The sequence below is a fragment of the Aedes aegypti genome, chromosome 1, assembly GCF_002204515.2.
Source record: "Aedes aegypti strain LVP_AGWG chromosome 1, AaegL5.0 Primary Assembly, whole genome shotgun sequence".
Lineage (NCBI taxonomy): Eukaryota > Metazoa > Arthropoda > Insecta > Diptera > Culicidae > Aedes > Aedes aegypti.
The window spans coordinates 209,002,909-209,026,979 of record NC_035107.1 but is presented as its reverse complement, the minus strand read 5'-3'; the positions used below and the strand labels follow the sequence as shown (position 1 = coordinate 209,026,979).

General features: G+C 42.7%; 3 protein-coding genes across 5 annotated transcripts; 2 read left to right on the top strand and 1 right to left on the bottom strand.

Annotated features, from left to right (window-relative positions):
* Nucleotides 1-261: 261 nt before the first annotated feature.
* LOC5575727 (zinc finger protein 691) lies at nt 262-1,680 on the top strand. The gene is made up of 2 exons (XM_001662114.2): nt 262-515; nt 573-1,680. Exons 1-2 carry the CDS (start codon nt 460-462, stop codon nt 1,621-1,623), a joined length of 1,107 nt encoding a protein of 368 aa, XP_001662164.1. The 5' UTR covers nt 262-459; the 3' UTR covers nt 1,624-1,680.
* An 840-nt stretch (nt 1,681-2,520) lies between these two features.
* On the bottom strand, nt 2,521-14,852 carry LOC5575726. Of its 3 annotated transcripts, XM_021857415.1 has the most exons (5): nt 14,585-14,852; nt 14,299-14,338; nt 14,053-14,213; nt 6,817-7,153; nt 2,521-3,678 (listed from the first exon to the last, which is right to left on the bottom strand). In XM_021857415.1, the coding sequence occupies exons 4-5, from the start codon at nt 7,063-7,065 to the stop codon at nt 2,611-2,613; spliced, it is 1,317 nt and encodes a 438-aa protein (XP_021713107.1). In that variant the 5' UTR covers nt 7,066-7,153; nt 14,053-14,213; nt 14,299-14,338; nt 14,585-14,852; the 3' UTR covers nt 2,521-2,610. The 3 variants fall into 3 exon arrangements, with proteins under 3 accessions (XP_021713107.1, XP_021713106.1, XP_001662163.1); XM_021857414.1 differs by lacking the exon at nt 14,585-14,852 and having other exon boundaries at nt 14,299-14,435; XM_001662113.2 differs by lacking the exons at nt 14,053-14,213; nt 14,299-14,338; nt 14,585-14,852 and adding an exon at nt 7,640-8,355.
* On the top strand, nt 9,005-22,564 carry LOC110681510. The gene is made up of 2 exons (XM_021857416.1): nt 9,005-9,503; nt 21,718-22,564. Exons 1-2 carry the CDS (start codon nt 9,285-9,287, stop codon nt 22,513-22,515), a joined length of 1,017 nt encoding a protein of 338 aa, XP_021713108.1. The 5' UTR covers nt 9,005-9,284; the 3' UTR covers nt 22,516-22,564.
* Nucleotides 22,565-24,071: the final 1,507 nt, after the last annotated feature.

Below are 24,071 nucleotides of genomic sequence, written 5' to 3'. Positions count from 1 at the left end.
TCGAAACGTCTCATAAAATGGCATATCAAGCCTGGTCACGACTCGCGTGAGTTTTCTATTTTCTACGTGCTTTTTTTTTGAAATTTCATTTTCACCACGCTTCCAAAAAATAATTCACCACTTTGTTTTTGGCGTTTCTTTCTGTCATGAGCCTCTGTACGTGCCATAAATTCTTTTGTTCTCATGACTTTTACTGTGCGCCGTGTTTTGGTGCTGTCTTGCTCTCTCTCACGGGCAACTTGATAACAGGGCGCACAGTAAAAGTCAAAAGTTTTATAGCATGCATAGGCTCATTTGCATTTGTGCACCTGCCAGATAGAAACAAAAAAGTGCAGTATAAACAAAACACGTCTGGAGGTTTGGACAGATAAGAAAACTAAATTTATGATTATTCTACTGTTTTTTCGCCAAAATTTTCAATTAATTTACATCGCGAAGTAGTGAACATTCTTCCCAACAATGGAGACGCAACCGCAGCAGGAATCTGCTCTTGCTGGAGAATTTCTGGACGACGTGTGAGTAGAAAACTCCTATTTTCTCAGCCCCGATTACTAACAATTAAACGCTTCCAGTCCCAGTGACAATCCGGAAACGTTCTGTCGGTTGTGCTTCTCGGAGGAGAACGTCGCTCCACTGTTCCCCCCGGATGGAAGCTACATACGCGAGTTAACAGAAAAGATTCAGGCCTGTGCTGGAGTACGGATCTCAATACGCGAGGATTACCCATCGGGGATTTGCCAGTCTTGTGTGGCATTTCTGGAGGAAGTTCATCAGTTCCAGAACAGGAGCAAACACTGTGACGAGGTTATCCAGGCCAAGCGAAACGTCCTGGAACCACAGATTCATGTTAAGGTAGAGATGCGAGAGGATGACGGAACGGGGCGGCCTACCTTAGTGGAAGGAATACCAGGTCCGCAGGAGACACAAGTGTATCCGCAAGCAAATTGCCTAACGGAGAGCAGTATTATAGCAGATGCCATAACAACCAGCCTGAATGGAATCGGAGAACTGATGGGATCGTTTTCCGGGGCAATGGATCAGCTGGTATTTCCCAAAATGGAAGCATCGATTGCGGCCAACGCCAACAAGGAACACCGTTGCATGGTTTGCAGTCAGGTGTTCCCAGATAGAGAATCGTGGATGATTCACCTGGGAGACCACGCCGAGGAACGACCCTATCAATGTTTAGAATGCTTTGCCCAGTTCCGGGAGAAGCGTTCACTCGCAAGGCACATGAAAGCCGTCCACGAGGAAGTGCGGGACCGAAAGTGTCCACATTGTCCCAAGTCGTTCAAGTACAGTCACCACTTGAGATACCACATCCGAACGCATACCGGGGAGCGGCCGTATGTGTGTGACATTTGCCAGGACAGCTTCTCGCAGCACATCCAGTGGAAGCGACACCAGGCCAAGCACCAGCTGCGACCGGAACAGCTCCAGATCGCTACCCGGACCGGTGTAATTACGGAGGACTCGTCGATAAAGTGCGAGTTTTGTCCACGGGTTTTCTCCCGACTGCAGGACTACCGGCGACACGCACCGAGCCACAACGCCGAGAATCTGAACTTGGACAGTCTGGCCAAGCACCAGTTGGCCAACTTGCCACCGTTGAATCCGCGCTAGTGTTCTATGTAGTACCCGGCAATTGTAACGGAAATAAAGCACACGGACGAGAGAAACTTATCTTGTTAATTGAATGACCTGCACAGTCGCCGAACGTACATACTAAGGTAGCCCTACTTCTTCTTCTTGGCAGTACGTCCTCAATGGGACAGAGCCTGCTTCTCAGCTAGTGTTATATAAGCACTGAGAGCTTTCTTTGCCAAAGTTGCCATTTTTGCATTTGTATATCGTGTGGTAAGTACGATGATAATCTATGCCCGGGAAGTCAAGGAAATTTCCATTACGAAGATATCCTGAACCGACCGGGAATCGAACCCAGACACCTTCAGCATGGCTTTGCTTTGTACCCGCAGACTCTATCCAATCAGCTAAGGAAGATGAAATTATGGGAAAATATCTCTGCATCTCCACAATCACCACGAGAAGGGTGTTGTTTAGTGAGGGAGTCTCTGGTCGGTGATGCGATCCGTGGATAAAGAGGAAAATACGACTCTTAATTAATACTAGTTTAGCATTTTTGTCTCGTGATAAAAAAGTTATTCAAAAAACCTCCGGCTGGAAAAAAAACTACTCCTTTACCGAGCGCCAAGTGGGGTAAGAACGGCAACACAATGAGTGACTACCGATTCCTAGTGCCGAATTCCCGATTCTGAATACATGAAATAGGATTGGAGGCTATTTTAGGAATTTATGGAATAATCTTCAGAGCAGTCTGTTGAGAAATTCCAGCAAGAGTTCCTTGAAAATTTTTCAGAGGATTTTTTTGGAGAAATCCCTGGAGATCTTGTGAAATGTCTATCAGGGAAGAATCGATAGCTTTAGCAGTTGTAGACAATAGACTTCACCCTCAGATGCCAAAGTGGAAATGTGATATATTCACATCAATACTCTATCGCGCCTGGAGAACTACATTTGATTGTATTTAAATAAACGAAAATCAGTGCTTCAAATTATTGTAGTAGCTTACCTTACATGACTCGGCCAGTCCTACTTTTTCTGATTCAAACTCATCATTTGCAGCATGTTGGCATTCAGCTCGTCCAACTTCAGGCGCCTCTTGATCGAACCCACATTCTCCTCGTGCACCTGCAGTAGATGTTTGGCACACTCGAACTGGAACGGGAAGGAATTCTCACAGTGCCAACACTGCCAACGTTCTCCTTCGGGCAAACCATCCTGGCCCTCTTCTGCGTCCAGGTGCAACAGGGCCGGGCCGGGTTGTTCCTTCTTCATCACAACTATGGGCTTCGACTGCAACTTGACCAATATGTTGGACGTTCTTGCCATGGAAAGGGCAACTTTCTGCGTCGTATCGCCGCATCCTTCCAGCGGGTCATCCTGTTCGTCCTTTATAGGTGGAACTACAGTCACCTCCGGTTCCACCACCATGGGTAACTTTGGGGCTATCTTACGATACTGTACCGGTGGGCTCTGTGGGCTCAGCATTGGAGGTGTATCAATAACCGGAATTAGACCTACCGGAGGCTTGCGTTTGATCGGAACCGATACGACTTTACGGACTTTTTGAGGGGGGAGGGGTGCTACTTTTTGAATTTTGGGAGCAGGTGCACTGGTCTTCAATGCCTTTAAGGCCATTGTTCGCAAAAGAGCCTGGTTGTTGCTGCACACCTGCTGTCGATAGGCGTGGAAACTATTGATCAATTGGGCACATGGCGTACAGATGAAGATCGACACCTTTGGGCGCGGTATGATCAGCACGCCGGTACAGACGTAGATCTTGTCCAGCATCTCGTCCCGTACCACAATCATACCGGAACAGAGCGGTTCCAGCTGGTCGGTGCTGAAACACAGTCGACACGAGTCCTGACTTAGTCCCATCGGAACCGGAGAAGCGTCTGGTTGGGGCCCGTTGTCCGCGGTCTGGATGGCTTTGTTCGGAGCCATGTTCTTTTCCATGGCTTTGGCCGCCCGGTTGCTACGGCAGGTGCTGCACACGCAGAACGGAAGGTGCCCCTTGCGAAATTTTTGCTGTTTGCCGTCTTTGTCCGCGTCATCGTTGTCCGCGAGGAAGTCGTAGAATGGGTCGTCGAGTTTCTGCGAATATACGAACAACATAGTTGTATCTTAATAGTAGTTTACAGAACAAGTTGCATAATGAGGGTTTTTACAGCACGAGTGGTATGTTTATTCAACGAGGCTTGCTGAGTTGGATAATTACGACGAGTGCTGTAATAATCGAGTTCTGCAACGAGTTACGTACAACATTTTTTTGCAAAAGACCACTTGAGGTTGTCACAAATCATATTGGGATGCATTCACCATTATTTTGCAATTCCTGAAAATTGTTATGCAATAATTTATTGCGCAACGACGTCTTTAAGCCCTCCACTAGCTGTAGAATTTTTTTTTGCCAAACAAAAATATTTAAATAATATTAACATCGTCATTTTTTTTTTTTTTTTGTTCTAAGACATTTCTAAGACAATTCTTCTGTTTTGAGAATCAGTATCAGTTTTGAACATTAGTCATCTGGTTCAGAAGATATTCCAAAATTCCTTGGGGGACCGGTGCGTAGTCATAACACACGTTATTATCTCAGGCTACAGATTTTTTCTCATGTTCGGTTACTCATTTTTCAAAACTTGATGAGAGTTTGATGACAGTCTGTTGTGGAAAAATGAAGCAAATTAGTAGAACTGTTTTTGAGTTATTAGCATTTATGTGTTTGGTTCCGCTCTGACCAAATAAAGATCTTGAAAACTTCAAAAAAGATCATTTTGTAATCTTCAGTTTTCTTTGAAATAACTCAACCTATCTTTATATTTTTTTGAGAGAAACTCCTCAATACATGACATTGTTTAGCCCATATTTAATGTTTTTGATAAACTTACTGAAAACAAAATGGCGGCCAAAGTTTTTTTTTATGGAAAATGTCTTTAAAACCAAATAACCAATTATCAATATTGACGCAGATTCCTAAAATAGAAGTTTTTTGAGAACTTTTGAAAAAAATGGTCCAAAAATGTAGAAAAAATAAATATGGGTGAATTTCAAAGCAATGGCAACCTTTTTATTACAAAATTTAGATTTTGTCTTCTGACCTAAAAATTATGGTTAAACTACTGCATAGTACGGCTATCATTCATCAAAATTACTTTCACTTCGGGAAAATATAATTTCAAACTGGCGAGAAGATTACAAACTGAGGGTGGGTTAGGAGCACAGTCAGACCCTTGAATGTGCAATGTGGGGTAGTAATTGGGAATGCCATTGACGGTTTGTAATCTTCTACGAGGTTTTCGAAAACCAACAGGGCGCGTGCACCGGGTTGCGGATAGGAGCAAAGGGAGATCAATAGCATCTACTTAAAATAATAGAGCAAAAAGCCGTTCCATGATTAGGTAATGTTTAGCGATCTTCTATGGTGTTCTAGTACTATAAAATTCTTCACTCACTGGGAATTCTGGCCTTGATAATATCAATAGTGATAAAAGCATAAAATAATACCTAATACTCAATAAGTACAATGTAGCTTCAATGTAGTCATAAATGAAGTAAAATCAATTTTCTATACTTGACAAGGTTTTGAAGACAATCAATGAGTGAAAGAACTACCTATTAGAAAAGCCACATCAGCTAAGGCTATACATATACAAATGTTGGTCATAGGGTCATGGCGAGCATTCGATATGTATGTCTATGACTGATTCTGATCTAATAGGGGCACTAGAAGACCACGCGGACAATTTCGAAACAAATTATTTTTATACATCGGTCTTATGATCCGAAAGGCTCAGCTATGCTGTAATGTCATTTTTAAGCTATTCATTAGTGCTGTTTAATTGTTTATTATTTTAACAAAACTACATAATTACTCATTACTAATCACTGTTCCTATATTCTCTCTTTCTCACCTTCTTATCTGTTACATGATTATGATCATTACTAATATAATGCATGAGCATGCACAATAAGAACAAATTCAGAACTGTAAGCAATCAATGGATAACTGGATAGAATAGCTTCGAAAAGGATGCTCAAAACAGAATAATTCTGGTCAGGGAAGCATGAACCACATTAGTAAGTAACACATTTCATTTTAATAATATCAAATATTTTTATATAAATCAGCACCGCCAATCAGTGAACTGAATTATAATTTTATATCTGTACATAATAAAAACAGATAAAGTTTGTAAAGCTGTCACCATCGATTGAATTGCGTTCTTTATAGTAATGTTCAATCATTATCAAAAGCTCTTAAAGCGTCGCATCGTGCCATCAGCAGCTCTTAGCATCACTCTCATATTGTTATTACTTTGTTGTTTATTAAATTTCTATAAAGCGATCAGCTCTTTTTTTCTTACTTGTACAATTGTTTGAAATTTTAATAAATCAAACCAAACTTCAAAACTCAAATTAAATTGCTCTCAGCACATTTACATTTTGCAGCATTAATCGCGTTATTGTGTCAAGTCTTCTCCAATTTCCTATACCCTACCCCAACCCTTCCTATCATTTCCGATGGTGTTCAAGTGGTCCGCATAGACTATTACGGCCATTAACTATCCCTGCCCCCGGCTTTGGACTGACTTGCGCTCTCATTGCCCCACCAAACGCTGCAAAATGAAAATGAAAATAAAAACTGCGTACTGTGATCAGAAAAATGTGATTTTCCGGACCACTTCTGGGAAGAATTTTCCGCGCATCGAGATAGGCGATTCCTTTTCTTGTCAGTAATAAACCAGCCTTTAAATGTCATTTCAAACGGGGCTATCTGTTGGAAATTTCTTGGCCCATTCATTCAAGGAATTCCTTTGCTTTTCTTGAGCAAAACAGCACTTAGCTTAAAGCTAAGTATGGAATGGTACACAAATTATGTCACGCTAAATTTCAACTTTTTTGAATTAAACCCGCCCCCCCCCCCCCCCCCCCACCCCTTGTTCACGTTTTTTGTATGAGCCCTCCAAAATTTTTGTAAGGCTTGTCACGCTTGGCTTGACCCCCTCGGAGCGTGACGTAATTTGTGTATGACCCCTATGCTGTTCTGCGGAAGAAATTGTCAAGAAATGTTCTACAGTGAGCTCGATTTGAAATGATATTTCTTTTCAACTGCGGAATGCGATCGAATAAAAACGCTTTTCTTGACCATTTCTTGCAAGAAATTTCCCATGCATCGAGATAGGCGTTTACTTTACCTGAGAATAAATCCTATATATAAATTTCACTTACCTCCTTCTTCCTTTTGCGCGCGCTGATCGACGGCTCAGTTCCCGCCACCGCCGAAGAATTACCTTCTTCTTGTTCATCACTGGACGACACTTCGTAACTCACATTAGGTGCCGTCCCGGCCAATGGCTCAACATCTTCGACGTCCGGCTCATCGGATGGTCCGTCCAACGTTGGTATGGCCCCATACCGGAGGTTGGCTTTCGTACCCGGCACCTTGTAACAGTTTGGTTCGAAGTGCTGCGAACACATCCACAACTTCCGAACGCCAACGGAGCCCAAGGTTTTGAACTTCTCCTGGGCGGCCGCACTCCCCGAGAAGAGAGACCACTGCTCGGCCCTAGGCGTAACAAATAACAAGAGTCAAATTCATATTTGTACAGGGCACTTTTTTCTTATCGAGCTGGTAAAATAACTATCAAAATTTGTTTATTTAATTTTTTTTTAAATTACAATACTCAATCAATTGTCATGGGTAGTATCTGTCTTTGAAAAAACGGATATGTATGTGTGTCTAAAATTGTATACATCATTTGAAACTAAACTCCAATGTTCTCTATGATTTTTTAAGTATGTTATAAGTTATAACTTATAACATTGATCAGTTGTGTGATTGAATAAGTAAATTGATTGTCGAAGACAGATGTGACCTTCATTAATGATAAGTGTTTTAAATTCGATAAACATTTTGATAGATTTTTGTCGATTTGATTTGAAAACAGTTCCCTGTACTAATATGAATTTGAGTCACTGTAGACAATGAAGAAAAAGATTCGTAATTGTTTTTTGTTCATCATATCAGAAGTTTAGCCCACTGTGTACTCACTCTTTCACTTCCAACGGAAACCGATGGAACGTCAAGCTGGTGATATCGATTCTCTTCGAGCGCTGTCTGCAACCGCGAACTTCACACAATATCTTTCTGGGCGGCATTCTGGACGGAAATACTTAAATTTTTCAGACACCAAAAATTTTCTATCCGAGTTTGATGTTTCTTTCACACAGCACCAAAGATGATTGACAGTTGCTTACGAGGATTGTTCTGTTCTGACACAAGTGACAGTGACAGAAGCCCGATAGTGACATTTGAAGTATGTGTCACTTTTATCAGACGTTTTGACAAGCTTTTGATAACGGTGACAAAAGTGACCGTTGATTGGCCTTTTACTCTTAATATTATTTCGTTGAACTAATGAAAATTTATGAAACGAAATATTTAGTTATTGATTAATATAAAATTTTAACTGTTGACGCTTATGGAAGTTTAACACAGCAATTAACTGACTATAGTCGCTAGATTAAATCGGGTGACCGAGGAAATCTGATGTTTAGTAGGTCAACTTGCTTGGATTTTACTTAAAATACCGATTTATCCACCTATTTAGTAGGATTGCGTCGACCCACCCAATTAAATCGGGTGATATTCGGTTGATCCCTGTGTTAATCTTCCATAAGCGTCGGTGCAACAATCGACCGATTTTTCAACACATTTAGTCGGCTGTTGATCTGTCAAATGTTTAATGGGGAAGATTTTAATGTCGTTTTCGTTTTTAGGAACTGGGTCGGTGATCAACACATAAACAAACAAACGTCAAGCAAATTGTAGTTCGGTCGAACCTGAATCGGGTTGGGGTTGAAACTGTAATTCAGAACGGGTTGCGCCAGTTCCAACCTGGGTTCAAAAACGAATTCGACATAAGTAACGAATGCATAAATTAGGCATTTCACGGCGAAATTCTTTCTCTTTCGCTCTTCAGCGAAACTTGAAAACAATGGTGCCAGTACCTGTCAACTTTGACAGGTACTGGCACCGTTGTTTTCAGATTTCCCGAAGGAGGGAAAGAGAACGACTTTCTGATGACGTCACCGTGCAATGGGCAATAGGAAAAAAGCCCCAGTTTTTAAAGGAACGTTCAAAAATTACGCCACACAAACTTCGGTATTTACAAATTCTCCAGTTTTTCGTATTTCGAAAATCTTGTATGGCCTAACATGTAGAACTCCTCTTCTCACCTCTCACAATAGAGCGTGACGTAAGTTATGGAAACCGTGAACTAAAACTTGAGAAGCAGCTCAGTCCTAGTTGGTCGTAATGCCTAGAAGAAGACTTCAAGGACACAATGTTAACGTGATTATGATTCTAACCAGCACGTTTTTTGTTTTGTATTTGTTTCAAAATTTTTGTTGTTTAAATAAATACTTTAGTACCTAATATTAGAGTATCACCACAGACTGTCTGTGATATCGCTACAATGAAAGACCCTAAAAGACCATTTATAAAATCAATGGCTTTAGGAGCTTTTCGATAGTTATGCGAGACATAAACATCATAACGTCTGATAGCTGTCAGTGTAGGTAGGGAATGTCAGTCCAGCAAATCAAAACAAGTATTTTATCTGATTTAGATTAATTTTTGTCCGGAATTTAGTTTGTTTGTGTGGTTATTTGAATAGTGATATTTGCAAGTGCGAATGGATTCTATCCTGGTCGATCCGCTGGACTCAACGGCCACAGCTGTACGCTACTGTACGGCTTGTGACAACAATTCGGCTACCTATGGTGGCAAATTCCTGAAAGTACCGAGAAATCCCGAAGTACGCCTCCAGTGGCTGGTCCGCGTAGGTATCATCGAACCAACCGATCCATTTCCGGAAACAAAGATCTTTTACGTTTGCGATCATCATTTCGATGTAAGTTCCTCCCTTATTAAATATATTTACATAGGGTAAGGCGGGGCAAGATGAGCACCCTAAGGATGAACCGATATTTCCTCGATTATATTTTTTTCTTTATCTTTTGCCCTTGGCCCTTCTTTTATTTTATCTTTTGCCCTTGGCGAGTTCGTCACTTAATATTATTTCCTCGATGTGATCATTACTTTTTATTTAATATTACTTGAATTCGTTCATTTATCATATATTTTAATCATCCATGAAAAAAAATTGGGGTGGGTAATGTCTGTTACATTATCGCGGGGTTGACATAGAACTACTATACGGATTGTGACCGATCAATTCTAGGTCAGACTCTAACAACATTGCGGTAGCTTTTTGCAGATGATAGGATGTTTGATGATAGATGATAATTCTGTGATTGTGAGTATTCAATTACGTAATGGTTTTAAGGGATATCTGTCATTTGGTTTGGAAGCCTTTTCAGAGTTTCGGATTTCAAAGTAAAATACTTTGAAAAGAATTTGATTTGATTATGATGTTTGATTGACAGTGAAGTTTGAGTATGAGTGTAGTGAAAGATTATTAATAATTTGTCAAGTGTATGAATTTGTAAGTGTACTAGTTTTGTGTTGTTATTGATCGGATGAAGTTTTCAGAAATTAACACTTTTTGGACTCATTTTGGTGGTCCTGAAAAGGACCATTTGTCGTTCTGTGTATCATACACACCTGTTTAAATAGTTTAATAACTGTTTTATAAGAGAACGTTGATTTCAAGCAAATCTATAAATAGGAGTGATAGAGAAAAGTTGACGTTATTTGCTTTTCACTCTCCGCTTGGATCGCATCTCAGCAGGTAACAGATCGGCTTGCTCTGACCAGGTGGGCTTCTCAGGCATCGATGGACCTATGCACGGGTTCACTATGGACCAATGCACACGTTCACTCGTTGACGTTTGAGCGGTGCCGTGTTATTTACGTGACCATGGAGACGAGTGAATATGGCACCGCTCAAACGTCAAATTAATGAACTCGTACATCGGTCCATTTGGCATTTTAGCGGTGTCGTGTTATTTATGTGACCATGGCAACCAGTGAATTCGGCACCGCTCAAACATCAAATTAGTGAACTCGTGCATTGGTCCATAGCGAAGAACCGTTTGTCTTGCTTTGCTCAAATCAAACTGACCGTCGACCGACCGAGAGAAGATGCCGTCCGAAGCCAAAGCCATCACCGCTGCCGCCGCCAAGAAGAAGAAGAGGAAGCAGTGCACAGGAGAATGAGATGGTTGTGGCCACCAGAAGAAGGAGGGGAAAAAGAAGGCAGTTCCTAAGCAAAACCCTACCAATTGTCAAAGACCGCCGTGATGAAGAAGACTCCGAAGAAGCCGCCACCGCAAACCTCATCGGGCGAGGAGGATTATTCAACCAGTGTGCAGTCAAAATCAGAGGACCGACACGGCTGTCATCCTGCATACATTTCGGCTCTTTCTCACATCGTTTTGGTACTTCGCGTTTTGGTACCCACTTTCTGGTCGGTTTGCCCTAAGCTTGATCCTGATTTTCGAGTATTCGGCTCATACGCTGGTTGGTTGATGAACCACCAGAACCGAAGTTCTGTCCAAAACAGCGGGGCTCTAGGAATCCAGAAATTTGCCATTAGATTCTAGAGTGGCATTGGGAGACGAACCTTGTTACCTGCTGTCCTTCTCCGCACGACACACTTCACCACTTTCTTTTCCACCAATTCACACTGCTGGAGCAAAATTAAATAAACCTTATCGGTTGATGGTTACTTGATTAGGGACGTGAGGCTTCTTAGGTCACTGTCCTTAGACGTACGGTCAGTGACCTAGACATTTTGGGAAACATCGTATCCGTTAGACGGTCCATATTGGTTTAATGTCTCTTTTCCCGTTTTGGCTACCAATCTTATCCTGTTCGTCGCTCTGGTGGTGGGTATTGGAAACTGCTTTAATGAAGTTGATGGTGGATGATGGTACAATACGGTGGACTGTTCTACTATGGCCTAACATGGGACTAACTGACGGAGAAAACTGCACAACATATACGGACACTACCTGCAGTGTCTTTTTACAAAATTTACGATTCAAATTCAAACAAAATCTCAGAAGCACTCCACACTGAACTACGAACACTTACAACCTACTAACACAGGCAAAAGTGATGAAAACCCTTGTGGAGCCTGTTTAGAATGCCTGTAAATATACAAAAAGATGAGTAGTACTGTTCCTTAACTAAAGTAAAGCCGTCTTCAGTGTTGTGTATTTGACTTGACTTGGTTTGTGTTGTTGAAATCAAAATAAAATTTTCCGGAATGGAGAAACACGAAATATGTTTGAAAAGGGCCTATTTTTCCTTTTTTATTTGAAAATTTTATATAAATATGAGTATATCTCGAAATTGATGCAACCTAGAAAAATTTTACTTAAGTACTCTTCCAATGCATTTTCTATACTATCAAATAAACACATAAAAATATTGTTTTCCTTTATTTCGATTTTTTTCAAAATTTGTAATATTTTATAAAATTATAACTTTTTTGTCCATAATTCTACCATTATGAAACATTGTGCAATAAATCACATAAGTTGTCCCCTAAAACATGTCCAAAAATAATATAAATCACAGATGCATTTTCATAGAAAATCGATTTTAATTTTTTTTTATTAAAAAAATCTGTCATTATTTTTTTACCGTGCGTATTTTTTTTCCAAATAGTCCTAAACAAAACCTACAACAACCGAAAAATATATCCAAAAATTAAAAACATCAATGTTGCGGTTTTTAAGAACTATTAGCTTCAAATTTTCATTTGAAAATATCGTTTATATTTTTTACCGTGCACTCTTTTTTCAATACTTCCCAGGTAACCATTAAGCACTGTTATAAGCGGTATGTGGGCCGCTTAGCCGATTTTCAGTGCCAACTGGCTTCATATAACAGTTTCAGTTTGCTTTTAGGCACTGTGACCTTCGGGCACTGAAACAAGCCGTATATGGGTATATAACGCTATGCCACGGTGCTTGTAAGCCCTGTGTCTGCAAGCAGCATACAACGGCTGTCAATGCTGTTAAGAGGCTGGTGTACATGACGTTTATGCCACCCGAATCAAATTTGGCATCGATCAAAACAAATCAAGAACGGTGATGCAATTTGTCGAGATGACAAAAATCGAAGCGGTATTGAGTAGCAGCTGAATTGTTAATAGGAATGATTTTGAAACATACGTGTCTTGTGTGGTCCCATAATCCTGATCGCATTCCGGATGGTCTCCAAATCTACGGGACTCCTGCTTAGTGATTACGTGGATCCATTGCAACGAACGAAAAAGTATGAATTTCACGCTTTCTGATCGTTCCGGAGACCGTCCGGATTGCACCGATTGCAATCAGGATTGCGACACCTGTAAACATGCATTAAATTGATTTTTATTGCTGTAAGGCTTCCCGATAGCTCCATTTATTTTCTCTTGGATTTTCGGAAAAATGTAGCATTGAAGTTGTCCGGGTTGAATTCCATCCAATTCATGCCATCACCCAGCACCCACAATGTTTCGCTTTATATATGATGCTGAACAAGATAATTCAAATAGCGTCGATGGAGCAAATGGGAACGTGATCGGAATCATCCAAAATGTAGTAGGAAATGAGAGAACATTAGTTCGAACCGCAGTCATTCAACAAAAAAAATCGACTCGGATGAGACAGAAAAAGCTAGAGAAGTACAAAAGATGAACAAACTTTTTTTTTTCTTTTTTCTTTCGCACGTGCCATAAAATTTTTGACATCTCTCACTTCAGAGACTCGGAACAAATAGGCCGTTTATCGGCCGAATAATTCGCCAAAAGTGGCTTTTGAGCGGCCCCTAATCACGATATAGTTCTTATTAGCCCTGTTGACTATGCCCTTAAATCGACTATAGAACTGACTTGCTGCTGATTTTTACGGCTTATTGGTTACTTGGGTTATGCATAAATGTTTTGATCAAACCTGTGTACTTTATTCAAAAGGGCAAAACTAACAAATTAAAACAAATTGAGTTGAAGGCTGGACTGGTATCCTTTTGCATTAGACTTTCCGAAAAAGCCACAAAATTTCATATTTTTTAATTAAACTTGAAATAAATCATGAAAAACAAATGGGCGTAATTGAATTTCGAATATTTGTTTCTTAGCGTGCCATTCCGCCCATTTCCTCCCACACCAAACAACGATGACAATAGGGCTGATCTGAAACCAAATATCAATTAGAGGCTCTTGATGAATTTTGAGCTTATTTTCGCATAAATCATGTAATACATCATTTAATCTGTTACCAAATGTTAGTTTAAGACGCCTGCATTGATATCCCCAAACTGATATGTAGAAACCCCGGTATTGTACAAGGTATTGTGTTGGAATGTTTTAGTCTCCTTATCGCACTTATCGTTGGATGTTGGATAGATAATAGTGTGGAAAGGAAATCGATGCAACGTCTCTTGTTCAATTCACTGCACATCCTATTGCATCAGATTTCCAAGAAGTTAGAAAATTCTTAACATACCTCCGCCGCTGTACAGTTTCAAAACTTGCCCCCGACTAAGTTTTTGTCACCGGTGATGCTGTCCGGCACCTTCCCATACAAACTATAATAGCATCAAAGATGGCATATCGGTTTATCCTCCAGCAGTGGAGGATATCCTGCAGAATTATGAGTGTGATTGGCTGAAAGAAAAACATTACTTCTGTAGAAGTTGTCCGTAAAGATTCTGGTGGTATCCGATCGACGATGGAATGTTAAAACACTTACCTTTGGCTACTCCTGACGACGGCTAGTGAACTCAAGCGGACTGTTTTGTTTGATGAGAGCGGCGAGGTGATTTTACCAGCGCTGAAGGTGAAGATAAATCGAAGCCAAACCTCAAATTTTCAAGAGCACGGATCTGGAGAACCAAACATCCGTTTGAGCTGAAAACTTAATCGATTGGTCACCACCAGCGAGTGACCAATCGATTAAGTTTTCAGCTCAAACGGATGTTTGGTTCTCCAGATCCGTGCTCTTGAAAATTTGAGGTTTGGCTTCGATTTATCTTCACCTGAATATTCATATTTCAACATAAATATAAGCCTTTCATTGAAAACGATACTATAAAAAGAAATTTGAGCAGAAGGGCGCAATTGAAACCGCTTTCAACAAAAAGTAAAACAAACAGGCGAATTTGACAGATGGTTTTCCAATTGGACTCGGTCGAGGGGCGCAATTGGATTTATGATTTGACAAAAGGCGATTATGCTGCAGGGCGCAATCACAAACGATGTTCAAAAATGGACGTTATTTTTCGCAAAATTGTAATGAAAAATTAAAACAAATAAGTGTTGAATTAGATAAAATGATATAACACCTTACGGTGATCACAAATAACATAAATGAGGGTCAAAAAATGGTATTATAAATAGAGAATTAATTTTCTTTTGAAAAATTTCATTCGTTGATTTCTCATTTAGACGTCGTTGTCAATTTCGCCCATTTGAAAAAAGTGCACAGAAACGATAAAAGATTTAGCTACGATTCGCTCAATCAAAATATTTTTTTTCTGGAATGAAGAAACACGAAATATGCTTGAAAATGGCCTATTTTTCATTTTTTTATTTGAAAATTTTATATAAATATGAGTATATCTCGAAATTGATGCAACCTAGAAAAAATTTACTTAAGTACTTTTCGATTGCAATTTTTCTGTACTTTCAAATAATCACATAAAAAAATATTGTTTTCCTCTATTTCCAAAATCTGTAATTTTTTAAAAAATCATAACTTTTTTGTCCATAATTCTTCCATTATGAAACATTGTGCAATAAATCACATAAGTTGTCCCCTAAAACATATTCAAAAATAAAAAAAATCGAAACTGCGTTTCTGGAGAAAATCGATTTTAAAATTTTGTTTTTGAAATCAAAAATAATCTGTATCTTTTTTTACCGTGCATATTTTTCTCCATATAGTCCTAAGCAATACCTACAACTTTGTAGAAGATCTCAAATCGATCGGACAAACGGTTTTCGAGTTACAGTTTTTTAAAGATTTGCTATGCATTTTCCGATACGCCCTTCTCAAAAATAAGGCGAGGTTCAAAATGGCGGTCTGAAAGTACATAATGGCATTTTTGGTCATAAAGAATCTGTATGCAAATTTTCAGGCGATATAAAAAATACAAAAATAATCGGGTTTGCGAAACGGCGTGGAACCGCTCATCTATAGGAAGCAGTGCTAAAGGTGACTAAAGCTGGAAGTATACGCTGAGGAGGGCATGTTACAAGAATGCCGAACAACAGCCCTGTAAAGATAGTGTTCGCTTCGAATCCAGTCTAAATAACAAGGCGTGGGACGTAGCGAGCTAGGTGGATTAACCAGGTGTACCAGGACCTGGAGAGCGTGGGTCACAGTCGAATATGGAGAGAAGCGGCCATGAACCGGCGAACCGGTGAATCGGCGAAACATTGTTGGCGAGGTTTTATCAAGTTAATTCATGTAGCACCAAATAAATAAATAATAACATGGGCTCAAAATTGAAAATCTCATAAACTTCTTTTTTTTCTTTCTTTTTTTTAGGCACTCCGTGCTCGTGGCCACTACTGTGCCGGACTCAGTTGATCTGTGTAACTGCTTTATCGATACAGATCTATTTTCAACTTATCTATATTTACATCTAGTTTCACTCTCTCCTACTCTTTTACTCTCACACCGAGCAGGTAGGAGAGAGCTCTGCTATTAGTTGTAGGGCAACAGAGTGGACCGACCGACGAATACGGACACCCAACAGGCCAGCGGAACACCGGAACACTCCGGACAATGCGTATCGTGATAGAGGGAAAAACTTTTTAACTCGCGGGACCGTTTACTCTAAACGTCTTTATTCTTTCGTATATCGGGTACAGACTAATGGGTATGAAAAGAATGATCGTTCACTTTCGCTTCTCTCTCTCTTGTGTTGCCAGCGTGGCGGTGCAGTGACGGCGTTACCATAAACGCTGCCCCCACTTTATAGCTGACACTCCTCCTCGTCGTCACGGAACCGGTACAGTCCGGCCATCGGTACTGACCAGCCCCATCGCTTCCACGAATCGCTGTTGTTTCACCGCTCCCAACGGTTTTGTTAGGATGTCCGCAGTCATTTCCTCCGTCGAACAATATTGGAGAGCCACCACACCTTTATCGACCAGATCCTTGGTGTAGTGCACCCTAGTGTCGATATGTTTGGATCTTCTTGATTTACGGTCAGTCTCCACAAACTCGATGCAGCTACGATTATCTTCCAGTACAGTAGTTGGCTTCTGTTGCGGTGCTCCAATTTCTTCCAGCAGTTGCCTCAGCCAAACTAATTCACGGCACGCTTCCGATAAGGCCATATATTCGGCCTCCATGCTGGACAAAGATACGCTCGTTTGTTTCCGGCTTGCCCAACAAATTGTTGCTTTGCCAAGCTGGAACAAATAGCCAGAATTCGATTTGCGGTCAGATGGATCTCCGCTCCAATCCGCGTCGCAGAATCCAACGAGATCTAATTTCGCAGCAGACAGTTTCAACTTGTAGCAGGCGGTCTTCAACAAGTATCGTACGACACGTTTTAATTCAACCCAATCGGTCTCCGTAGGGCTGCTGATCTGCCTGCTTAGGATGGACACGCTTGCGGCAACATCCGGCCTAGTATTCACTGCGATATATAGAAGCGCTCCTACCAAACTATGGTAGCGCTCGTTCGAATCCAGTGGTTGACTATTCACCCGGCTGCGGTAATATCCCGGATCGAGTGGAATGCTTGAACCTTTTGCGTCTTGTAAACCGAACCGTTGCGCAAGAACCTTGATAAACACACTTTGATCCAGGCTGAAACATCCTTCATCGTCTCTAGTCACTCTAACGCCGAGGAATTGTTTCACCTCTCCCAGCGACGTCAACGATATCTTCTTTCGCAACTGTTCTTCGATCAACCTGATCTCCTCCTCAACCGTGCTTGCCACAATCATGTCGTCGACATAAATAAGGAGATATACGACACCACCATCGGGCAATCTCTTCACGTAAAGGCATGGATCTGCCACCGACTGTGTGAAACCGAGCTCCTTCAACAGCACACTTATCGTCTCGTTCCATACTCGTGCGGCCTGCTTGAGGCCGTACAGGCTGCGTTCAAGCTTACACACGAACTTCTCTTTCCCAGGAATAACGAACCCTTTCGGTTGTTGCATATACACCTCCTCCTTTAGCTTACCGTGAAGGTAGGCGCACTTCACGTCGAGGTGATGGACGTGCATTTTCTTCTGCCCGGCGACCGTTAGCAAAATCCTCAAGGTTGTTTGAGTCGCCACTGGAGCAAAGACGGCATCATAATCTACTCCAAATTTCTGTGAGAATCCTCTCGCGACGAGCCGTGCTTTGAACCGGGAAACGTTGCCGACACTATCATGCTTCTTCTTATAGACCCATTTGCAACTGATTGGGGTCCGTCCGGCGGGTAGTTCAACAAGCTTCCATGTCCGGTTCTCCATCAGCGACTGATACTCCTCCGCCATAGCTTCCTGCCACAGTCCTTGCTCGGGTCCGGCCACTGCCTCCTCGTAGGTCGCTGGCTCCTCCTGTGCCAACATCGCCGCGTTGACGACGTAGTCTTCCAACCGCTTTGGCAGTACGCCTCGGGTGCTCCGCTTCTGCTCTTTTCTTGTCGCTTCCGGTTGGTCAGATTGCTCCTGTTCATCATCCCAGTCGAAGAAAGTATCTTCCTCGGACTCCTCCTGGTCCCGTGGCTGTTCTGAGTTTTCTTCACCTACTCGCTTCTTCGGACGGCTGCTAGTGGTCTCTACCTCAACGAATTCCTCTCCAGCCGATTGCAGACCACCTAGCGCAGGTGTCTTCTCCTCCTGAAGTTCCACAAACCGAGCATCGCGACTGATAGTGATCTCGTTTGTATCCGTATTCAAGAACCGGTAGGCCTTCCTGTCACTACAATAACCCACGAACAGCAGCTTCTTAGCTTTACTATCTAGCTTCGACCGTTTAACATCGGGGATGTGAACAAATGCAGGGCAACCGAATATCTTCATATGTGAAAGAGACGGTTTCCTGCCGAACCACCTTTCGTAAGGTGTAGTATCGACGGCGCGGGATGGTAGCCTATTCTGTAAATACGCTGCAGTAGCCACCGCCTCCCCCCAGTACTTTTTATCAAGGCCGGCGTCAAGAAGCATACATGTGGCCATTTCTTGGAGTGAGCGATTCTTCCGCTCGGCTACTCCGTTCTGCTGAGGGGAGTAGGCCGCGGTGAACTGCGCCTGAATGCCTTCCTGCTCATAATACCGCTTCAAGTCATGACCGGTATATTCACCCCCGCCGTCTGATCTTATTACACATGGAGCCCGACCAAACATGTTCTTGACGTGCGCGACATATTTCTTAATGCAATCAGCTACACCGCTCTTACGCTTCAGTAGACACACGACGGTGTATCTACTATAATCATCAATGATTGTCATTAGATAGCGGGCACCTCCTGGCGTTACGTTTGCCATCGGACCACATACATCAGTATGAACGACGTCGAGAACACGTTGGGTCCGATTGCTCGCGGTTTTAGGAAATGGAATTCTACATGATTTACCTTCAAGGCAAGGTTGACAAACCTGCCGGATCCCGCAATCCTGAATCTTGAAGTCGTCAGAAAGCTCCTTCCTTTGGATCTCATCCAATGCCGCCGGATCCCGGTGACCAAACCGGCGGTGCCAGGTATGCTGGCAATTCTGCTGGTGCCGAGCTTCCTTGCCCAGCCGAGCTTCTTCTGCAACCTTCAACGCGAATAGATTGCCGCGAGGTTCCGCCACAGCCACTATTTTACCTTGCGCGGACAAGATCTCACATCTCGAACCACTGAATTCCACTTTCAGTCCTCTCTTCACGAGTTTTCTCACCGAAATGAGTCCACTGTCCAGTGCAGGCACGTATAACACGTCTTTGAACGGAATGTCCACCAAACTGTTTTCACCGCTCACACATTTCACTGTGCCTTCTCCGATTCCTCCGGACATTGTCTCTGACCCATCGGCCAGGATCACTTTCACCTTTACACTCGTGTCCAGTTTGTCAAAGAACGACTTATCGTTCGTCATGTGGCTGGAACATCCACTGTCGACAATCCAAGGTCCACTGCATTTATTTCCAGCCACAAAACAGATCGCCGAATCACTTTCTTCTGCTTGCTTCGCTTTCGCACTACCGGATTTCGGTTTTGAATCGCGCTTCACATCACTGCCGCTCGGGCCGCTTTTCAGCTGCGGACAATTTCGGCGGAAATGTCCCGGTTTGCCGCACTGAAAACACACTTTATCGCTCTTCTTCTTCCTGCTATACATCTTCATCGCGTTTTCACCGGCATCGCCCGAACGTTCTTGCCGGCGCTGATGCTCGTCAATCAGCTTTTGCTTGACCAGCTCCATTGTCTGATCGGCATCCGGTCTACCTTCCAGAGCGGTAACCAAACTGCCGTAAGACTCTGGCAAGCTGCGATAGATCATCGCGATTTTAAGCGGCATCTCCATTTCCTGACCGGCGCAAGCCAACTTATCGAAAAGCTCTTCCAACTCATACAAGTGCTTCTCGATATTGTCCCCTTCGCACATATTCAAGCTGCATATGCGACGAAGCAATGACACTCTTGACGTCATCGACGTCTTTTCGTGAAAATCTTTTAATTTATTCCACGCTTCCACTGCCGTCGCAACACCACGCACTAAATTCAACTGGCTGTCCTCAACACCTAGGACAATCATCGCCAGCGCCTTTTCGTCACTCTTCGTCCAGTCATCACTGACCGGCTCTGGTGCTGCGTCTCTTATCACTTTCCACAGTTCTTCGCGCTTCAAATACATTTCCATACGCGTTTTCCACACGGGGAAATTCTGGTTGTTCAGACGAGCGAACAGAAATTTCTCACTCATTTTCTTCTCCGATCGACACACACGCGACGAGAACGAAAACTTTTCCAATCAGGCCTCTTTCACCTGTTACGCTAGAAATTTCTTCCAGCCTCGAACACACCAGCAACCGAAAACGCGCACTGCTCGAGTGCTCCAAATCACACGCACACTATCACAACCGCGCGCTGCTCTGCAGCTCGAGCCAAATGCAACCGCCGACAGAACTGTACCAATCGTACCCACGCCGAAAACTTTTTCGCACACTAATGGCTTCCGCGAAGCACTTTCTGTCCCGGAAAACACTTTTCCCAATTCACTGACTCTGGGCCCATAACCTGTAGGGCAACAGAGTGGACCGACCGACGAATACGGACACCCAACAGGCCAGCGGAACACCGGAACACTCCGGACAATGCGTATCGTGATAGAGGGAAAAACTTTTTAACTCGCGGGACCGTTTACTCTAAACGTCTTTATTCTTTCGTATATCGGGTACAGCACGGTAGACACAACAAGGTAGGCTATTCCCACGTGTAAACAACGATTTTCAATAAAAACATGTGTCGTCATTCCTATCGCCAAGCATGGGGCTAGAAGGATAGTAAAAGAGAGCAGGCTTTGCTTTCTCTTGTACTCGTTCGAGATTGCGATAGGAATGACGTCACTACCAAATGTCATTTTTCGGAATATTATACCTTGTTTCTTTTTATCGTGGGGTACAGACTAATGGGTATGAAAAGAATGATCGTTCACTTTCGCTTCTCTCTCTCTTGTGTTGCCAGCGTGGCGGTGCAGTGACGGCGTTACCATAAACGCTGCCCCCACTTTATAGCTGACATTAGTGAGGCTAGCTGCCTGCGAAGAGGGTCAGTTTGTCTCAGTCACCATCTGATACTGACGGAGGATGGATGTGCTCCGTGAGGCGTCTTCTGGTGGCTGGACGGTTTTTTTTTTTGTGGAGGGGCTGGGAATCGAACCCATGACCTTCCGCTTATGAAGCGGAAGCGTAACCTCAAGGCTACAGACCCCCCTACATAAACTTCTTGTCTGCCGTAATGTTCTGAATGACATCAAAGGTTTACGCATGGGTTTGGAACCTAAATTCATATATGTATTCACTAAAATATACGACTTAAATAACTTACCTAAGTCACTTTCCGCTTTTACCCACTTGCCCCGCGGTACCTTACATTTCAGCTATACTATGCTGCCACCACGTTTGAACAATGCATGGCTGACTCACTTTCCATCCTTTCTATTTCAGAAACAAAATGACTTCACGACGGACCGCCGCTTCGGTATAAGACTCCGAGCGGGGATCCTTCCATGGCGAAACCTGAAAACCGGCACCTACAGCTATCACGGCTACGAAGTACAGACGCCTCCGCCTTGCCAATGCAGTTGCTGCAAACGCAACGGCTTAGCTGTTACCCTCAACCAACGTCTGGCCACCGTCCAAACGGATGACGTCGAATCCCGGATAGTGGAGGAGGAAAGCATTCACATCATGTTCTTTGCATCGCAGTGCCGCCTGTGCGTTCGGGACATAAGTACCAAGGCTAACAACCTGATGCCACTGTTCTGTCACAAAACCCGAAAGCCAGCCAGTTCCGATCTCATGGAAGAGATTTATGTGACCGTCGGTCTATTGTTCACCTACAAAGACGATAGCGAAGCCTGTATCTGTAACAGTTGTCTACGACATGTTCAGAAGGCTTATCGGTTTCGGTTGCAAACCAGAACTAACAACCGAGCATTCCTAGCAACACAGGCGATTCTTCAACAAAACACAAGAATGCAGAACTTTCAATTGAAACGGTCGGTGGCAGAAATAGAACAGGTGGTTGTAGAAGCTTTGGAAGCTGATCCACCAACACCGGAACCGGTAGTTGACGTTAAGAAAGTCAAGCTTGAGCAGGAAGAAGAAAGTCAAGATATCAAGGAGGAGCGTGTGGAATCTGATGAATGGTTGGAGGAATATGTGGAGGAGAGATTGGAATCCGATGAAATATTGGATTCTTCTTCGATTGTAATGGAAGTCTATGTAAAGGAAGAATGTTGATATATTAATTGATTTTGTATTATAAAAAGATAATTTAATCATTAGATAATCACGTGTTCATTATTGTTTAACGTGAACTTCAAGTAGAATAATTTTTAAAATAATCGACATCATCCCGAAACATCCTCAAATTTCCGTATTGTCGATTATTCGTAATCAATTAGATATGGTCTTATCCATTGGTGTACTAAACTGACTCGGTCGAAGAATTTTGACACTAGAGCGGGGCCAAATCACGTGGGGATCATACGGGAGCATGCCCCGCTCAAGTGTCACAATTCTCAGACCGAGCTAATTTAGTACATCGGTGGGTTAGACTATTGTATGATTCTACGAGATGAATTAAGAGATGGTCTAATCCACTGGTGTACTAAATTCACTCGGTCTGAGAATTGTGACACTTGAGCGGGGCACGCTCCCGTATGATCCCCACGTGATCTGGACCCGCTCTAGTGTCAAAATTCTTCGACCGAGTCAGTTTAGTACACCAGCGGATAAGACCATTATAGCAAGTATGTGGTAAACATATGGTCTAATCCACCGGTGTACTAAATTCACTCGGTCTGAGAATTGTGACACTTGAGCGGGGCACGCTCCCGTATGATCACCACGTGAGCTGGACCCGCTCTAGTGTCAAAATTCTTCGACCTAGCCAGTTTAGTACACCAGTGGATGAGACTATGGTCTAATCCACCGGTGTACTAAATTCACTAGGTCTGAGAATTGTGACACTTGAGCGGGGCACGCTCCCGTATGATCCCCACGTGATCTGGACCCGCTCTAGTGTCAAAATTCTTCGACCGAGTTAGTTTAGTACACCAGTGGATAAGACCATTAGGAAATGGTCTAATCCACCGGTGTACTAAATTTACTCGGACTGAGAATGGTCTTGTCCACTGGTGTACCAAATTAACTCGGCGAAGAATTTTGACACTAGAGCGGGTCCAATTCAAGTGGAGATCATACGGGAGCGTGCCCCGCTCAAGTGTCACAATTCTCAGACCGAGTGAATTTAGTACACCGGTGGATTAGACCATTGTGACACTTAAGCGGGGCACGCTTCTGAATGACAGTTAGATTTTCTTATTGGAAAAAATATGTTTTGCTTCGAGTTCAGTTTATTCAGTTTACTGCTCCCGAGCAGGGATTGAATCCTGAGAAAATTGAGAGAATCTCTCACGAATCGCTCTCTGTAACTATCATAACATGCTGCACATTATGAGAGACTGTTTATCGTATACTGCTACAACTTTGATCAGATTGGGGGGATAGTAGTGCATGATAAAACCCCTCTAAACATGCTCCAATCCTGGGGGACACTATTGCTATTGGAAGTTCGTGGATTTTTTATCGTGCCAGTAAAGAAAAACACCTATCCCCAACGGTAAACAAGCGAGAAAAATGGATTTTATCATCGCTCTCTCTTTGGGGCTCTCGCTCGCTGCTTCCATTTATCAGACTTGTTACACCTTGCGATACAATGACGATCGTGGACCACAACAGATGGGATGTTTTTCTTTGCTTGCTTTGATCGTGCTTCATACTCAAATGAGAGC